General features: G+C 41.0%; 2 protein-coding genes across 4 annotated transcripts in view; one reads left to right on the top strand and one right to left on the bottom strand.

The window, feature by feature from the left end:
* helb (helicase (DNA) B) overlaps window positions 1-3742 on the bottom strand; it is a 57271-nt gene extending 53529 nt beyond the window's left edge. Inside the window, exons 1-2 of one of the 3 annotated variants that reach the window (XM_063057785.1) lie at window positions 3631-3742; window positions 1571-1741 (exon numbers count right to left, since the gene is read on the bottom strand). In XM_063057785.1, the coding sequence (XP_062913855.1) occupies window positions 1571-1631 (61 nt within the window). In that variant the 5' untranslated portion in view covers window positions 1632-1741; window positions 3631-3742. Of the gene's footprint in view, window positions 1-1570; window positions 2029-2327; window positions 3572-3630 lie in introns of those variants that run through there. The other 2 variants (XM_063057786.1, XM_063057784.1) reach the window with 2 other exon arrangements.
* An 80-nt stretch (window positions 3743-3822) lies between these two features.
* On the top strand, window positions 3823-18739 carry tmbim4 (transmembrane BAX inhibitor motif containing 4). The gene is made up of 7 exons (XM_063057787.1): window positions 3823-3978; window positions 4646-4754; window positions 6091-6196; window positions 8851-8884; window positions 13420-13537; window positions 15173-15218; window positions 16298-18739. Exons 1-7 carry the CDS (start codon window positions 3894-3896, stop codon window positions 16502-16504), a joined length of 705 nt encoding a protein of 234 aa, XP_062913857.1. The 5' UTR covers window positions 3823-3893; the 3' UTR covers window positions 16505-18739.
* Window positions 18740-19034: the final 295 nt, after the last annotated feature.

Below are 19034 nucleotides of genomic sequence, written 5' to 3'. Positions count from 1 at the left end.
CCTGAACACACCTAACAAACTCTACCCCATCTGAACCCCTTGCTTTAAGGAGATGCCAGTCAATATTAGGAAAGTTAAAATCACCCAACACAACAATCCTATTATTATTGTACTGTTCCAGAGTCTGCCTCTATCAGCTCCTCGATGTCTGTTATTATTGGGGGGGGGGGTCTATAAAAAACAGTCGAGTTATTGCCCCCTTCCTGTTTCTGACTTACACCTACAGTGACTCAGTAGACAATCCTTTCATAACTTTCTCCTTTTCTGCAGCTGCAATACTATTCCTGATTAGTAGTGCCACTCTGCCACCTGTTTTGCCTCCCTCCCTGTCCTTTCTGAAACATCTAAAGTCTGGCACTCTAAGTAGCCATTCCTGCCCCTGAGTCATCCAAGTCTCTGTAATGGACACATCATAGTTCCACGCTCTAAGTTCATGTGCCTTGCTTATGAAACTCCTTGCATTAAACTAGACACATCTCAAACCATCTAGCTGAATGCTTCTTTGTTTCATCATCTGCCTATCCTTCCTCATAAACTCCCCACAAGCTGTCACTACTTGTGCGCCAACTACCCCATCCTCTGCCTCTTCAATTTGGTACCCACCCCCTGCAAATCTAGTTTAAACCCTCCCCAATAACATTAGCAAACCTCCCTCCCAGGATATGGGTTCCCCTTCAGTTCAGTTGCAACACAACTCACTTGTACAGGTCACCCGTTTCCCAGAAAAGGTTCCAATGGTCCAAGAACTTGTAACCCTGCCCTCCTGCACCACCTCCTGCCTATGCCATTGGTACCAACATGTACCACGACCTCTGGCTGCTCACCCTCCCCTTCAAGAATATTCTGCAACCGCTCAGAGACATCCTGGACCCTAGCACCCGGGAGGCCACACACTATCCTGATGTCTCTTTTGCTGCCGCAGTATCTCCTATCTGTCCCCCTAACCATCGAGTCCCCTATGACTATTGCTCCGCCTGACTTCACCCTACCCTCCTGAGGCTCAGAGCCAACCACAGTGCTGTTGGTCTAGCTTGCTGCTGCCTTGCCCAGATAGGTCAATGTTCAATGTTCTATGGTGTCATGCCAGATCTTCTCAAACAACGCTCGCAATCTCATTTCATTATAACACACAATTCCATCTTTACTTATGACGATACTTAAGGTGGTTATTGGGCAATTTGGGTCCACGCCAACTCCTAAGAAAGGTATTCCACAACCCCCCCTCTGAATTCCCTTCTGCCCTGCGTTGTATATTTTCACATAACTCTAAACTCCACTTTATTTTTTCCCACTTTGGGGTAGGCAATTAACCACCAGCACACCTTCGGGATGTCGGATGGAATCGGAGGACGCAGAAGAAAATCAGCGCGGTCTATGAGAAAATGTGCAATCTCCACGCAGATCCCGGTGGCTGCTAGGCAGTAGCTCTCATTACTGGGCCCCTCCCGCTACTTTTATCAATAGAAAAATAAACTATTGACAATTAACTTGCTCTGGCATTAAGCAGCCAAAATTGCAAACCACCACCCCAACACTTAACCTAAAACGTGAAGTAAAATCGTTTAATTACCGAACCGCTTGGCCACCTTAGAGGCGTTGATGGAAGTTGCACCGAGGGAAATCTCGATCATATCCTTGAGGTCGTGGAACTGCAGGTCATCCTCATGTTCCAGATTCTCGTCTGTGTCCGACTCTGTTTCTCCCTCCTCTTCCCCCTTCTTCTTCTTCTTATTACCTGTTTCTTTGAGTGGCAGAATGAAACCTTCAACAACAATAATTTTGCGATTCCGCAGGCGCCGGCCAGCCATTTCCCGAAGAAATGAAAATCGGCGCCAACTGACGTCAACCCATGTCCAACTATCAGAACAGACCTTTATCCGAAGCCACTCCTCCGTTACTCTCTACTTCCTTGTTTTCAGCAGTCAATATTTAACACCGATATTGCAGTTACCGTTCCGCCTCACTAGCCCATAAGCCAACAGGAATTGCTCATCTTATTAAACAAGTAGGAATTACAATCTGGTTTGAATTTTCACAGGCTGCAGAGCGCATTACAACAGCCTGGGAACAAGTCTTTCCATTTCGTCCCGCCTGAATGGTGCGAACATATTAGGATTAAATATATTTTTTTTAAATCGACATTGCGTTAATTCAGATCAATCTATTTCTCTTAAAAGTTAAGAGGATGAAAAATAGATGGAAAAGGGAAACAGAAAACTGAGGGTGCAGTTTGAACCTAACCTAGGCGTCGAGGAATTTCAAACTTTCTGTAATCAATAATAATGTTTGATATCAAATGTTTCGCTCAATTCATTTTATATACATACCAGGCAGTCCTTCAGAGTAACAGGTTGAGTTTCTTCCTTGCCAAAACTGTGTATTCTGAGGTGGCTAATCGGAACTATGCGGGAACTGACTGACACAAGTAGAGCAAGAGGTGATTGACAAGCTTGTCCTGGCGTTGGAGGCCTGTTTGTGTGGGTGGGTGAGTGGGAGGGAGGAAAAGGGCTTATTGTTCTTGTTGTGTCTTGTTGCTTGTTTTGTTCTGTTAAACATTGTGGGCATGCTATGTTAGTGCCAGAATGCGTGGCAATGCTTGTGGGTTGTCCCCTGGCTGTTCATGCAAACGATACATTTCCACGTATGTTTTGATGACATCAACATCATCATTATGTGCCGTGTCTTGACCACGACCATGATTGTTCTTGGCAAATTTTTCAACAGAAGTGGTTTGCCATTGCCTTCTTCTGGGCTGTGTCTTTACAAGACAGGTGACCCCAGTCATTACTAATTCTCTTCAGAGACTGTCTGCCTGGCATCAGCAGTTGCATAACCAGGACTTGTGATATGCTCCAGTTGCACGTGCGGCCATCCACCACCTGCTCCCATGGCTTCACGTAACTCTGATCAGAGTTTGGGGGGCTAAGCAGATGCTATACCTTGCCCACGGATGACCTGCAGACACGCAGAGGGAAGGAGCACCTTACGCCTCATTTAGTAGAGACATATCCCCACCCTGTCACCCCAATGTTTCAATGTACATGTGATAAATAAATGAATCTGAATCTGAGGTGAACTGATGGTCTGAGAGATACTGAGCTTTTTTTTGTTTTCTCCTATTTTTGTTTGATTTCTATATGATAAAGAAACAATCTGATAAAGATTCTTGATTTCTTCCCTTTTCCATTTAGACCAGGAACCTGTGAGTTGGTAGGGATGTTAAGTTTTTTTCAAGAGAGCTTTGAGAATATCCTGGAAGTATATATGCAATGTTCCTGGTAACGCTTTGCCATTACATAGCTTGGAGCAATATCTCTGTTTCAGGATCTGTCATCAGGCATATTATCAATGTGGTTCCATTGCAAGTGGCTGAGTGTAGTTCATGTCTCAATGATCAGGATGTTGCAATGTGAAAAGACAGTGATTATGTTGTCCTAACAGTACTTTACACTGTACTTTATACAGACTTCATCTTGGTTCTCGATCCTCCAAAATATTCCGCATGGAATTTAAACTGGAGGTGGTATATCTCAAGTGCTTGGTGAATCACAGGTAACCTCTCAGGGCATGTTAGTCTATAATTGGAGAGCACAACTTTGAAATAAGAAGCGAGAAACTTAAAGAGAATACCTCCCCACACACACAGGGTGATAGGTCAACCATGACGCTCAAAATTCAGCCACAGGACAGCCGACAGACGACATTCTCCTTCCCTTTCTTTTCTACCTCCTGTCACATTTCCAAAGGCATCCACTGCGCTAAGAATCACAGAGCATTTGGTCTCGCAGACACGCTCGGCGCAGGTCTGTCCCGTTGCTAGGTTGGTTACGTCAGGAGGTCAGGGTGAATGACTCGGAAGCAGTTGTGTCGAATTCCCGTCTGAGGAGTGAACTATGGATCCGTACCCTCGATCCTCGATAGAAGATGACTTCAACTATGGCACCAGCGTGTCGACGGCCAGCGTTGACATCCGCATGGGTAACAAAGGGAAAATATATTTAGCAAGAGGGCCCGGGGACCGGACACTGCCATTGCGCCGTAGCTGATAGCGAAGGGCCCGAGGAGGCCGACAAGCCGTTAGAGTGGAGCCCAGATCTCGGATCCGGCCCATAGGGCCGGTACAGTGACCGCTCCTCGTTGGCTGGGAGGCAAAACTTTCACCCGATTATCATTACTGTACTATCGGTGTATCAAGATAAGCCGCATACTGTGTTAGGAGCCACAAACATGATTAGCTTTGTTCAGGAAGTAAGAATCAATGTTTGCAAGGCATTTGTTTACATATACTGTCCAAAGGTTGTTGATGGCAAAGGGTCTTTCTCTGAGCTGCTAAATATTCTGGATGGAGATAGGGAACCCGGGGCGATGATAAATTAATGCAACACACACAAAATGCTGGAGGAGCTCAGCAGGCTCTACGGAAAAGAGTACAGTCGATGTTCCGGGTCGAGACCCTTCAGCAGGATTCTAGATTAATGTATCACCTGGAGATGTTGGGAATGGTAGGGAAAAATGAACTCCCCAAGTGTAAGCAAAAGTTGAAACCATCTTGTAGTTTTGAGATTACTGATCTACACTTCTCGGTAACTTTTGTTAATTATACAATAGTGCCCTCTAAAAACTTCTAGTTTCTTTTCTTCGATAGGATTTCTGCGCAAGGTTTACAGCATCTTATCCGTACAAATTATTCTGACTACGGTGATGTCCGCAGTTTTCCTGCATAGCAACACCGTCAAGGAATTCGTGCACGCTAGGTAAATTTTTTTTTCAGTTCTGCTTCTTATAGATTCTGACATTTCTTTCTTCCTTGCCTTTTTATTTTGAATAATGTGAGATTTGCAGTGACCATTTGTACATCAAATACTTGATAAGAAAAGTGTGAGGTGATGTATTCGGTCACTAAGGTTCGACCGAAACAGTGAATGGCAGATGTGTGTTGTAGGTTGGAGGGGTCTGGCTGTACAAGACGCACAGTTCACTGAAAGCGACTGCGCAAGTAGATAGGCTGGTGTGAAGGAGGCATTTCGCATATTGGCCTTCATGAGTCAGGGCATCGGGTTTAGGAGTAAGGACATCATGTTTCAGTTGTATAAGCACTTGGAGTATTGTGTGCAGTTTTGGTTGTCCTGTTATAGGAAAGACATTGTCAAGCTGGAGAGAGGGCAGGAGAGATTTACAAGGATGCTGTCTGGACTAGAGCTGTCCAAGTTGCATGCCATCTTGGACAATGTCTCCCATCCACTACATAATGTACTGGGTGGAGACAGGAGTACATTCAGCCAGAGACTCATTCCACCGAGATGCAGCACAGAGCGTCATAGGAAGTCATTCCTGCCTGTGGCCATCAAACTTTACAACTCCTCCCTTGGAGAGTCAGACACCCTGAGCCAATAGGCTGGTCCTGGACTTATTTCCTGGCATAATTTACATATTACTATTTAACTATTTATGGTTTTATTACTATTTATTATTTATGGTGCAACTGTAACGAAAACCAATTTCCCCCGAGATCAATAAAGTATGACTATGACTAGAGGGTCTGATTTATGGGGAGAGATTGGCTACACTGGTTGCATAGAACGTAAGAGAATGAAAGGTGACCTCACGGAAGTTTATAAAATCATGAGGGGTATGGATAAGGTAGACTGTCTTAGTCTTTTCCCAGGGTTGGGGAGACAAAACTGGAGGACACAGACAGAAAATATGAGGGGAGAGCTTTAAGAGATCTGAGAGGTAACTACGCAGAGGGTAGTGAGTACCTGAAATGAGTTGACATCAAAGGAAGTGAGGGAAGCAAGTACAATTGCAACCTTTAAGAGGCACTTGGATAGGTACTGAGAAAGTAAGGGCTTGGAGGGTTATGATGAGATTGGAGGGAGGATGCTCTGATCAGTATGGACCAGTTGGGCTGAATGGCCTGTTTCTATGACTACTATAAGTAAAGCCTATCCAATTTCAATTATTTTATCAGTAAAGTCCAGATGTTCTCATTTGGCAGAGTTTTATCTTGTAACAAATTAATATCAAATTTAATTTTTAGAAATTACACTTGTTAATACATGTGTACTTATTGTCTCTTCCTTATTCTAGTCCCTCATTGGTGTTGATAACGGCTTTTGGATCTCTGGGTCTCATAATTGCTCTGGCAATCTACAGACATCAACATCCTGTTAATTTGTATCTTCTGTTTGGGTTTGTAAGTATTCAGTCAAATCATTGTATTAAGGTTGCATAAATACTTTTTAAACTTTTTATCATTTAGTTAGGCTGATATTGAGTTTATGTTGGAAGCTTGGCTGTGTACAAAAATTAATTTTTTCTAAGCATTTTTTACACTGTTTATTTGGTGCTGTATCTGGCTGTTTCCTCAAGTTACAGATGTGCTTTTATCTAAATGCTTAATAAGTAGCTACTTATTCAATTTCTCTAAATATCTATAATATCACAGAAGAATGGGAATTTTACCTTATTGAATTCTGGTGTTTAAATCCAAGGTTCTTTTAGAAGTCAGAAATGAGGCATAAAACTTGTTACTTCACAATCGTTTTATTAAGTGTTGATAGAACAAAGAGAACAGGACCAGAACAGTGACTTACTACTTGAAGAACATAACACCTACCCAAAAGATAAGAAAATTCCATATATAACAATAATCCAATAAGAAAATACTTACTGGAGCTTCCAGAATTATACTTTTTATAACCACTGGAGGCATATTAAACTGCTGTACATATAAAGGCTCTTAGAGTATAAGCATTTAATTAATTGTTGAATGCAAAGAAAATGACAATTAAACAGTTGGATCCAACAACCTTAACTGTACTTCCCTGTCATATTCTATATCCTTTGATATCATTACAGTCTAGAAATGCAGCAATTCCCATCTTGAACATTATCTGACTAAGAGTTCATAGTTTTCTGAGGTAACATGTTCTGAGGATATGAAAGCCCCTGATTGAAGAAAATATGTTTTCATCACAGTCTTTAATTGCCGACCCTTCATAATAAATTCTCCAACTATACAAATAGTATCTGAATTGTTACATCTTGAGCAAGGCACGTAACCACACATTGCTGTGCGACGACACTGGTGCCAAGCTGTATTGGCCTTTGACCTTCCCTTGGACAACATCGGTGTCGTAGAGAGGGGAGACTTGCAGCATGGGCAACTGCCGGTCTTCCATACAGCCTTGCCCAGGCCTGCACCCTGGAGAGTGAAGACTTTCCAGCGCAGATCCATGGTCTCGCAAGACTAATGGATGCCTTATAGTTACATCTTATATTTCAGTACAATAAATTCTGATTCTGCTATATTCCAATGAGTATAGACACATCCTTGATTTCTCATTGTAATAACTTCATATCTGAAGAATTATTCTAGTCAAATTTTGTTCGCTTATGCTTTTACGTGCCATATTGATTACAAGAGATTTGTAATCCAGGGAGCGGGAAGTGCAGAATCAAATATCGCTATGATGATTGTATGTTCTAGTATCAATTGTTTGGCGACAATAAAGTATAAAATATAAAGAGACCCAAACTGGTAAAAGTCCTGCAAAATTGCTGCAAGGTTTACTTACTCATGAACTCCAGTCCCGCTGCAATAAAAGGCAACATTATACTGCTTTCATAACGAATTACTGTGACTGCATGGTAATTTCTTTTATACAATCAGATCTATGGAGAGTAAAAGCAACTTTATTTAGTTGGCTTGTTGCATTAAAAAAAAAAGCTCCTTTAAAGTCAAAGTCTAGTTTTGTGATATGTACGAGCTTAAGTATGCACAAATGCAGTGAAAAAAATTACTTGCAGCAGCATCAGTTTTGTTTCTACCAATTAGCCTTTAACTGACTTTATTCACTGCATTTTACAAGTAATCGTTCTGACTGTTCTCGCCACACACAGTTTATCCACGTTGAAATGACGATCCTGCTTTATGGCCTTGATTCTTCTCACTGGAATTGTTTATTTCTTCTCACCTAAGCACTCTTCCTCCTTGGATTAAAACTATATATGCAATATTATGCATTTGATTCAGCTGGTATACCAGTCTGTTTTGAATACCTGTACATAGATGTTTGTTAACAACTAGGTTGCAAATAAACTTAAAAGCTTTGATTGTTTGCCGGTCAGTTTGTACATGAGAGGAAATTCCTGTTGATTTTGATGAATTTCAGATCAACCAATCTATCATCACCCTGCTGGTGACTTGTTTTCTTTTGAAATTTTATCATAAAAGAAGAGGCTATCTTCATCTTTGGCCTATTTTATACAAGACATTATCTAGAAATATCACCTCATCTGCACTTGTTTGAATTTAGAACTATGAGAGGGGATCTCATTGCAACCTATTGAATGTTGAAAGGCCTAGATAGAGTGGATGTGAGAGAGAATGTTTTCTACAGTCCAGTGGACGTAAGGGAGAATGTTTTCTACAGTCCAGGACCAGATGGCACAGTTTCAAAATAGAGGGACATGGCTTCATAACAGAGATAAGGATGATTTTCTTGAGTCAGAAGGTGGTGAATCTGTGGAATTTATTGCCACAAATGGCTGTGGAAGCAAAGTCATTGGATACATTTAAAGAAGAATTTAAGTAGAAGGGTGTCAAAAGTTAGAAAGGAAGGCAGGAGAATGGGTTTGAGAGTGAAAATAAATCAGCCGCGATGGAATAATGGAGCAGACTAGGTGGGCTGAATGGCCTTATTCTGCCCCTACGTCTTTTGGTTTTTTGGTAATTTGTGATTTTATGCAGGTTTGCTGAACAAATGTCAGAATGTTTGAGAAGAGTTGCAAATCATTGTTTCCTTTTAAAGTTTTAGTAACGTCCTGAAAATTATTTCTCCACAGACCCTCTTTGAGGCTTCTACAGTGGCTACCATTGGTAAGGGCTTTTCCTTGAAAATTTTTGACTCATGTATATAAATGTTTCAATTTGAATTACTTAGAAACAAACTTTCCATGCAATGGATATTTAGAAAATAGGAAATGTGCAAGTGTCTCATGCCTTTGATTATGTCAAATGGTTTTGTTACCACTAACAGAGAAGTACTTGGGAACTGAAATAAACTAAATATAGCTCTAAATAGGTACAATTCTGTATAGTATTTATGAGGATATCCGACATAACATATAAAAGTTTCCATTTTCTCTGTTGTCATACCTCATTCATTTACTTAAATAAGGGAATAGTTACAAAACATATTAACTTTTCTTGACATGTCTGCTGAGTTAATTTCCATGCTGTGCAGAAGAGTGCCACTTACCCTATTGAGTCCATGCTGGCTCTCAGAGCACACCCGTCAGTCCGAGCTTCCTCCTCTTCTGTCCCTATCACTCAGGGCTCCCCAACTTTTTTTGCACCGCGGACTGGATTAATATTGACAATATTTTTGCAGACCGGCCAACGGGGGTGGGGGGAATGTTCAAGTAGGGTTAAGCTCAGCTCAACGTGTCTTTTACAGTTAGGGTTGCCAACTTTCTCACTCCCAAATAAGGGACAAAAGTAGCAGTCAAATACAGGATACTTGCATTTACCCCGAGAAAGACTACCAGACCATGAAGCCTTGCGCGGGCTCCTGTGTGCGCATGTGTGACGATTTTTTTTCCCACAGATCGGTTTCGGCTTAATCTTCCCAACTATACTGTACATACATTATTTCTACTTTATATAGGCTGTGTATTTATCATATCATTCCTGCTTTTACTATATGTTAGTGTTATTTTAGGTTTTATGTGTTATTTGGTATGATTTGATAGGTTATTTTTCGGGTCTGGGAACGCTCAAAAATTTTTCCCATATAAATTAATGGTAATTGCTTCTTCGCTTCACGCCATTTCGGCACGAATGGTTTCATAGGAACGCTCTACCTTAGCGGGGGAAATACGGGACAAACCAATTTAGCCCAATATACGGGATGTCCCAGCAAATACGGGACAGTTGGCAACCCTATGTTCAAGTTCAACAGTGCGTGACAGAGAATGAGGAAAGGTGCAGCTGACTCATATCGTTTCCTCGCGGCCCAGTAGCACATGCCTTGCGGCCCGGTACCGGTCCACGGCCTGGTGGGTGGGGACCACTGCTGTAATTCATTTCAATTTCTCCACTGCTTCTGCCCTTACAATAGAGGCAATATATAGTAGCCAATTAACCTATCAGCATATCTGCAATGTAGAAGGAAACTCAAGCCTCAGAGGGACTCCATGAATCAAGGGAGAATGTGCAAACTGCATGTAACAGTAATTGCTGCCCCACAGTACCACCCTACATTGTTTGAAAATGCCTTGTAATATTTCATATTCCCTTATGACATAGGTGGAGCCAATTTGTCACATGGAGTTATTGCAGGCGATTGGATTAATCTAATCAATCAAATTCCCACATTTGTTGTATCTTACTCTCTCACATACCCTACCGTATAAATTAGGGGAACTCTAAGTCGGGGTCCCCAACCTTTTTTTGCTCTGCGGACCGGTTTAATATTGATAATATTCTTGTGGACTGGCCAACGGGGGTGGGGGGGGGGTGTTAATCATGACCGGAATATAGGTGATAAGTCAACTATAAGTCACTTATAAGTGGCTAATACCTATACACTCAATTTTGTTTCTAAAAGGGTTTATCTAACGAATTTAATATTAAACACACCGCATATTTTCCTCGTATGAGTATAGTGATAAGTCAATTATAAGTCACTTATAAGTCAATAGCATCATAACATTTTAAGTAATGTTTGGATATTAAACACACAGCACATATTTTCCACGTATGAACATATAAAATCATTGCAACACACCAATATTGCTGAATCAGTGGGAGCCCTGGGCTTGTTTCTCTGCATTCATTGCAGAAAACTCCGCTTCGCAGGGATATGATGTTGGAAATGGAAGCAACGTTTTCAGTGCTTTCATGGCTATCTCAGGATATTCAGCCTTAACTTTGATCCAGAATGCCGGCAGAGATGTTATGTCAAACATACCTTTCAGCCCACCGTCATTTGCAAGCTCAAGGAGTTGATCTTCTTCCCGTGCTGACATGGATGATTCACCAGGGATATTCACAAATGGGTCACAGACAAATTCCTTTGCACGTCTTGAGCCATTTGTGGTTTGGAAGTAACACTCGAATTCTGTTGACAGCGAAGATAGGTGATTGTGCACCAGCTGTGAGAAGGACAGTGCAGCCTCAGTCTCTCCCAAAATCCCAACTAATTTTGGGAACATGTCAAATATGCCGCTGTCCACTCGCCGTTCCCACAGTTCCAGTTTGGCTTTGAAAGCAGACACTTTATCTGCCAACTTGAAGACAGTTGTCATTCTCCCCTGAAGTGACAAATTGAGTTCATTGAGCAGGTTGAAGATGTCACACAGATAAGCGAGTTTTGCTATCCACTCCTCATCACTGAACTGTGCTGCCTGTGGTGACTTTTTTCCTGAAAGAAATCCGTAGCTGCTCTCTTAGCTCAAAAACCCTGGCCAGGGCTCTCCCCCTTGATAGCCACCTGACTTCAGTGTGTAAGGGAAGGCATTTGTGCTCTGCATCCATTTCCTCGCAAAGCTGCTCAAGCAGACATGAGTTAAGGGCTTTTGCTCTGATGTGATTGATAACTTCAACAATGTCACTCAATACACTGTTAAGATCGGGTGACATTTTTCAGCAAGCCAGCATTTCCCTGTGTGTGACACAGTGTGTAGACTGGCATTCAGGAGCAACCTCTTTGACTCAGGTAGTGAAACCAGACAGCCGTCCAGTCAAAGTTGCAGCCTGGTCTGTGCATATTCCGACACAGAATGACCAGTCCAGTTTGCCTAACATGTAGTCATTCAAAGACTTGAATAGTTCTGCCCCAGTTGTGTTAGTTGGCAGCAGCACTGCACACAACATATCCTCGTGCACATCGTCTTGAAATATATATCGCACATAAACCAGCAGTATTGCCTTGTTGTCGACATCAGTGGACTCGTCGACCTGGATAGCATACCATGGTGACTCGTTAAGCGGTTCCAGCAGCTGTGCTTCCATGTCCTCCGCTATGTCATCAATTCTCCTTGAAACTGTGGTAGCTGAAAGAGAAACCTGTGCCATCTTGTTAGCTGCAGCTTCTCCCAACAGTTCACGGCACATGTCCTCGGCAGCAGGCAGAATCAATTCTTCACCAACAGTGAAAGGCTTCCTAGCCTTAGCAATACGGCTAGCCACGAAGTACGACGCTCTCAGAGCAGCAGCATTTGTGGAGGTGGTGGCTCTCAGCACTTGCTTCTGTCCCGCTTGCTCACGTTTTCTCCGCTCAAAAAACTCAACGGGTTTGTCGTTAAGTGCAGGGTGCTTGGACTCAAGGTGCCGAAGCAGTTTTGAGGGCTTCATTGCCTCATTAGACAGCTTGTCTCCACATATCACACACAGGGGGCTTGGAGTGTTCGAGTCACCGGTCGCAATAAAGCCATATTTTATGTACGACTCGTATTTTCTGTTGAAGGAAGCTTTTTTTTTCGCAGTCTCGGCCTTAGCTGTCTCTGCGTTATCATCATCATTGGGGCTTTTATGTCCCCTACCACCCCTTCCAAAGAAACTCTCAAGCGGTTTGTTTTTTACTCATCAAGTAGTTGTAGGTTAATGACCGACTGATGACCTCACATGTGTTCAAGTTCAACAGTGGGCGTGACAGGGGATGAGGAAAGGTGCAGCTGACTCATATCATTTCATATCGCCAAATCGTATTGTTTCCTCGCGGCCCGGTGGTTGGGGACCACTGCTCTAAATAACTAATTTACCTACTAACCAGCAAGTATTTAAGATGTAAAGAAAACTGGAGCACTAGGGAAATCACACACTTGCAGGGAAACATGCAGTTGTTACGTAGACAGTTCCTGTGGTTAGTATTGAAGCCCAGTAGCTGACTCACGTCACAGTGCTACCCACCTCGTTATTATCTAACGCAAACACGAGGAAGTCTGCAGATGCTGGAAGTTCAAGCAACACACACAAAATGCTGGTGGAATGCAGCAGGCCAGGCAGCATCTATTGGAAGAGGTACAGTCGATGTTTCGGGCCGAGACCTTTCGTCAGGACTAACTGAAAGAAGAGATAGTAAGAGATTCTTTCAGTTAGTCCTGACGAAGGGTCTCGGCCCGAAACGTCGACTGTACCTCTTCCAATAGATACTGCCTGGCCTGCTGCGTTCACTAGCATTTTGTATGTGTTGCTCGTTATTATCTAGTATAGTTTGCCAAAATGAAAACACTTCAATTTTTAATTAACTTCTTAGACCTCCATTGTATCTTTTTGTAGTATGAAATTGTTTGTATTGTTCAATTATGCTAGGCCTAATCCTAATTGTACCTGCTGTAAGTAAATGAAAATGTTAATTCAGAGATTTAAAATATAAATTTTATTTTCACAATCTATCTTTTTATTTTCAGTTACTTTCTATGACTATTCAGTAGTTCTGCAAGCATTTGCTTTAACGACTGCTGTATTCATTGCATTGACTGTCTACACGTTTCAGTCAAAGAGAGATTTCAGTAAATATGCAGCAAGGTATGTGCACTTCAGAAGGTTCATTATATTTTATAAAGTTCTGCATAATGGTTTATTTTTCTCTTATTTATTTTAGGACCCTTGGGTATTTGGCATTCCCTTCCAGAATAAATTTGCAGTTAACTTATTGATCCTTTTATAGATAAGCCACATCCAGAAGTTGGGAATTTCTATTTGGGAATCCTCTTTCTGACAAGCAGTACACAGTAATGATTCTATTGATGAAAGCTGAGAGCACCAATTAGTCAAACTCTCAACAAAACATTTTTTTAAACATGTAAACTTTATTTTGCAAAGAATGAAAATGGTATTTTTACTTAAAATGGATGTTAATTGGGGCCTGAATTATGGTCGTTCGTGATGCCCTAAAGTTGCATCGTGGTCAAAGTACTTGAGGGCTGCATGTGCAATTGAAACCATAAATTAGTAATACTTATATGTTACCAATGTTAGTTTATAAATTCTTTACAGTGAGATCAACGATGGTTAGCTTCCACTCTGGTTTTGTTGGCTGTGAGCTATCAAATTAGGTCATTTTGGGAACTGCAAACTCTTTCATAGGTGCCTGTCAGAGCAGATGAAGGAGTAGGTTGTGACTTGGTTTGCTTCCATTTGCCAAGCTTCGTTTCTGTGTTCTCTCAGTGCATGAATTTGGGGTTCACAGTACCAACCTGAGTGGCCTTGTGCTTTGAGCAGCCATGGACCAGAGGCTGCTCGTAGTCATTATGGTTGTTGCAGTTCCTCAAATAAAGCTTTCAGCACATGCTTGAATCTTTTCCTGGGTCTGCCAGATAATTTTCCATGATAACACTTGAAATGGAGTGCTGGTTTTAGAAGACTGGTATTGGGCATGCAAACAGTTTGGCCTTTGCAACATAACCAACAGTAGATGAGATTTCAGAGCTGGAGACATCGGTCTGGAAAGGATGCTGATATTAGTTCTAATCAACTTGGAGAATTTTACAGAGGCCAAAGATGGAGTCTAAGTGCAGCTGGAACTGGGGTTTGGGAACAGGAACAAGTTGTGCAACCAGTGCAGAGGTTTGAGAATGTGGAGCATGCATTGAGTTGAAACAACCCATACGAGGAACTGAAGAATGTCAAGTGGAAGCATAAGTATTGAGAATGAAAGTCTTCACTGTTGAAGCTACACAGATTTTTATTATTTTATAATTACTTGCAATAACAAAAATGATTTGGTAAAAGAATGCTTTTAGTTGTAATGCCAGAGAAATTTCAACCATTTCTGTGAAACAGTTAAGCCGGTGAGCTTAGTTGAATACTTCATGATTGCCAACTTGTGGACGTGTACTATTGGATAGGGCTCCAAAACATAAACTCTGCATCTAATTCATAAGGTAAATTAGTCTCAAACAGATAATCTAGTTCTTTAATCTAAAATACCTCTTTCAAAACTTTAAAACATATACAACATAAGTTGAGTCTTCCGTGAATTTATATATTCCGTTAACATATAACACCAGATTTAAATCTCAATACTCAACATAAAAATATTATCATCCATCATAACTCCGTTTCCATAGCCTGAGAAACAATTGTTTAAAATGTGATCATGTATTCTGCACAGAACAATGACTGCAATGAAATGTTTATTTTTATTTTTTCTGCCTTTAGCCTCTTTGCATGCCTGTGGATTTTGCTCCTGGCTGGATTGTTTAGGGTAAGTATGAATTATTCTAGACTAATTGAGTTATTTTCTATGAGTCAAAAGGTACTACTTTAAATGTACATTTAGTTCTGGCTAGAAATGTTAATGAACAAAGCTAACTGCCAGATTTTACAAATATGCCACAATTTTTTAATTCCTTTATGTTTTCATGAGAATTAAGCAGAATTTTCCACTGGCTTTTGTGAAGCATATCTTCAGTTCCGCATAGATACACTTTAGTTCATTTGACACAGAAATGGTGCCTTGCAGAGTAAATCATCATCCTGTACCACTGAGCTACCATGCACAACGGATTTGATTTTGTTTATTGAAAATAAAACATTCTTTGCTCCCACAGTGAAGGAATAATACATTGTACGTTAATGAATTCTGGAAGTAGAATGACCTTGGTATTAATGGAGAACAAGCTCACACGCAATGTTATTTTACGCCTCAGCTGGAGAACATTCGGTCTTGATTTGTAGGTGTCCTAATCTTTGATCTTTTGAATTACTTGGAACAACACTTGAATTCAAAATGCCCTGTCAGAAATGCCCAAATGGAGTTTTTATTCATGAAAATCTGTTAAGAAAAAATTCAAAAACAGTGCATGGCATTCTTTGCATTCATAATGTTGCCCACACTACACATTCTTAATGTCATCAAGTTAATATACTGTATTTACAAAGCACTAGTGCCACTCATGTGGCTTCTTTGAACAATGCACCCTTCTGGAGTTTATGGAGCTATTAAGGCCGAGTTCTGCAGTGCCCAGTGATAGTAAGATCTTAGTTTGCAGTCCTTCAGATTGTGCCAAGTTCGTAGTTTGTACTCTTTCAGCATGGAATGTGCCATCTGGCAGCATTCATTTGCAAACATCCCATTGAACTAGAAGACCAAAAGTTTCGGGCAGACCAAATTGCCTTTTCACGGAGTTGATGATCTTGCATCAAGACAAAATTCATCCCTGGGAATAGCCTGTTGATCAGAGAATTCTCTGTTACACAGCTGCTTGGTACAAACAATCATTGTGCTAATGTTTAACTCTGCCCTGCATTTCTTGGTGATGTTTTTTGCTTTTTTTTCTTCAGCTTTTCTTCTGGAGCAATACAATGGAACTGGTATTTGCATCTGCAGGAGCTCTGCTCTTCTGTGGCTTTATCATCTATGATACACATGTATTGATGCACAAGCTTTCACCTGAAGAATATGTATTGGCTTCAATTAACTTGTACTTGGATGTCATTAATCTCTTCTTGCATATCCTCCGAATCCTGCAATCAGTTAACAAAAAGTAACAACTAATGATAATTACAGAGAAAAGTCTAGCTCTGTCTTCTAAGTGTAAGCTGTACGAATGCACTTTGTCTAAATTTCCTGTTTAATTTTATTAACTAACTTTGGTTTTGGTTGTATTTATGTTCACTATCTGATGTAGATTATCAGTTTGTACATTCTTTTTATTGAGGACAAATCAGAGGTACCTTTGGAGAAAAGCACTAAAGTAGAATTAATACAAATTGAAAACGTATTTCAATCCAGTCTTAAAATCAACAACATCTTGTTGTCTTTGCTTGGTATGAATTTAAAGATTTAAAACTTTTAAAAGTTTCACTGCTTGGAAAAATTTTGTTGAGCTGGGACAAACCAGTTTAGATTTGGCATTGTTTCAATTGAAGATTGTTCCTATTATTTTCGCTGTCTTTATTTACTTATTATTTAAATGCCCATGGATGGAAATCCTATACTTGTAAAGGCTCTGTCTTTTCAGTTGGAGACATCACTCTTTAAATAAAATTTGAGTAACTTGCCCTTTCTATTTAAGTATTAATTTTTGAAAGTACAGGTCGACCTTCACTAATCCAACTACCTGTAATTCGGTTCCTTCGATAATCCGGCACTGATTATGCTTAATGTGATCCTTCTGTAATTTGGCATTTTCACTAATCCAGCACTCCTCAGGTCCCAATCGTGCTGGATTAGTGAAGGTTGACCTGTAATAATACTTTGTGATCTTAAGTTCCAGGAAACCAATTATGGAAATAAAAATAATGCACACAAAATGCTGGAATCTGGATGTTTCAGGCCAATCCATAAATGATGCCTGACCTGCTGAGTTCCTCCAGCATTTTGTGTGAATTACTCTAGGTCTCTGGTATCTGCAGAATCTCTTATGTTTATGGAAATAGAAATACTTTTTATTTGAAGTTTGTGCAGTTTAGTCTTACTGGGGTGATGACAGAGGAACAAATTTGCAGATATGGAGAAACAAGTTTCAGTAGAAGAGGGGAGGGTACAAATGAGAGTGATGAACACAGAATGATTAGAAATGAGAAAAGCATTTTTAAGTCATCGATAAAATACTAAATGTACAAAGCAATTCATCTGACTGAGAAATTCTGAAGTCTCAGTACACTGCTTATTCAAAAACTCAAGTTGAATACCTGCCAGCATTTTTCCCTTGCAGGCATGTAAGTAGACATCTATTTTTCTCGACAATAATTCAGTTGAAGTGTCCCACGCAATGCTACAAAAATATTTGATGTAGCTAGTGCATGATATATATAGGGGTCAATGATTGTGTGTTACACTGGTACAGCGTTACAGCACAGCTCCAACGACCCAGCTTCGATCTTGACCTCTGGTGCTATCTCTTTGAAGTTGATATGATGTGGGGAGAATAAAATGGGATTAGTGTAAGTGGGTGCTTGATGATTTGCATTGACTTAATAGGCCATAAAACCTATTCTAATGCTATATGGCTGACTGAACCTGACACCAATGTTAGTGTTATGTGTGCACACCAGTTAATTCGTACTTCAGTAACAGATAAATTTGAGTAATACACACAAAATGCTGGAGGAACTCAGCAGGCCTGGCAGCATCTATAGAAAAGAGTAATCATTTGACATTTTGGGCTGAGATCCTTCATGAGCTAAATTTGAAACTGATTGGATCAAGGAGGAGAAGATGGCAGTGCGCGCGGCCACTTCGGTGGTGATGTCTGTTATCTGTCAAGTAGGGGACCGTGCGCAATTCTGATTTCATGGAGACGGATGTGAGAGTACAGAGGAACATCTGGAAAACTTCTGAAATGCCCGCTTCGCTGCCGCTGCTACTGTGTGGTAACCGGAATCTCCAGAGCAGAAGGCCCCGAAATCCTCGGCTTTGCTTGTTTCAGCGGCCGGGGCGAGGTCAAAGGCGCTGGTCGGAAGCTCGAAGTTTTCGGACGGATGGACTCGGTGTCGGCTGCTTCTAAGGCATCGGAAAGTTGACAGTGCCTGGAGGTTTATGGCAGGGAGTTTCTCCCTTTTGCCGCCCGCTATCGGGGACTCAGGAGTCGATCGACTCGGGGACTTTTGAGGCTTTATTTACCGTGCCCACGATTTGTTGTTCTTCAAATTATGGTATTGCTTTGCACTGCTGTAACTATATGTTATAAATTATGTGGTTCTGTCAGTGTTAGTCTTTGGTTTGTCCTGTTTTCTGTGATATCACTCCGGAGAAACATTGTATGCATTTCTAAATGACAATAAAAGAGGACTGAGTGTCCTCATAATCTAATCTAATCTAATCATATCATGTTACCTATTCAAGTGCTGAGGTGAGAACAAGTACACCAGAAGTATTGATCAGGATGAGGTTTTGAAATGCAGCCTAGCCAGTTCTATACCTAGAAGCAGTGAGAAGTTAGGCTTCCACACAAGTGGATCCCTCTCTGACTTGAAGTCAAGACTTCCAGCTTGCATTTACACCTTCTCAGCAGCCTCAGATTACTGTTTGATTTTGAACTACATGGGCCACATTTCGCATGTATACTTATGCTAA

Source organism: Mobula hypostoma, chromosome 9, assembly GCF_963921235.1.
Source record: "Mobula hypostoma chromosome 9, sMobHyp1.1, whole genome shotgun sequence".
In the NCBI taxonomy this organism is placed as follows: domain Eukaryota; kingdom Metazoa; phylum Chordata; class Chondrichthyes; order Myliobatiformes; family Myliobatidae; genus Mobula; species Mobula hypostoma.
This window is presented reverse-complemented; position numbering and strand designations above follow the sequence as displayed.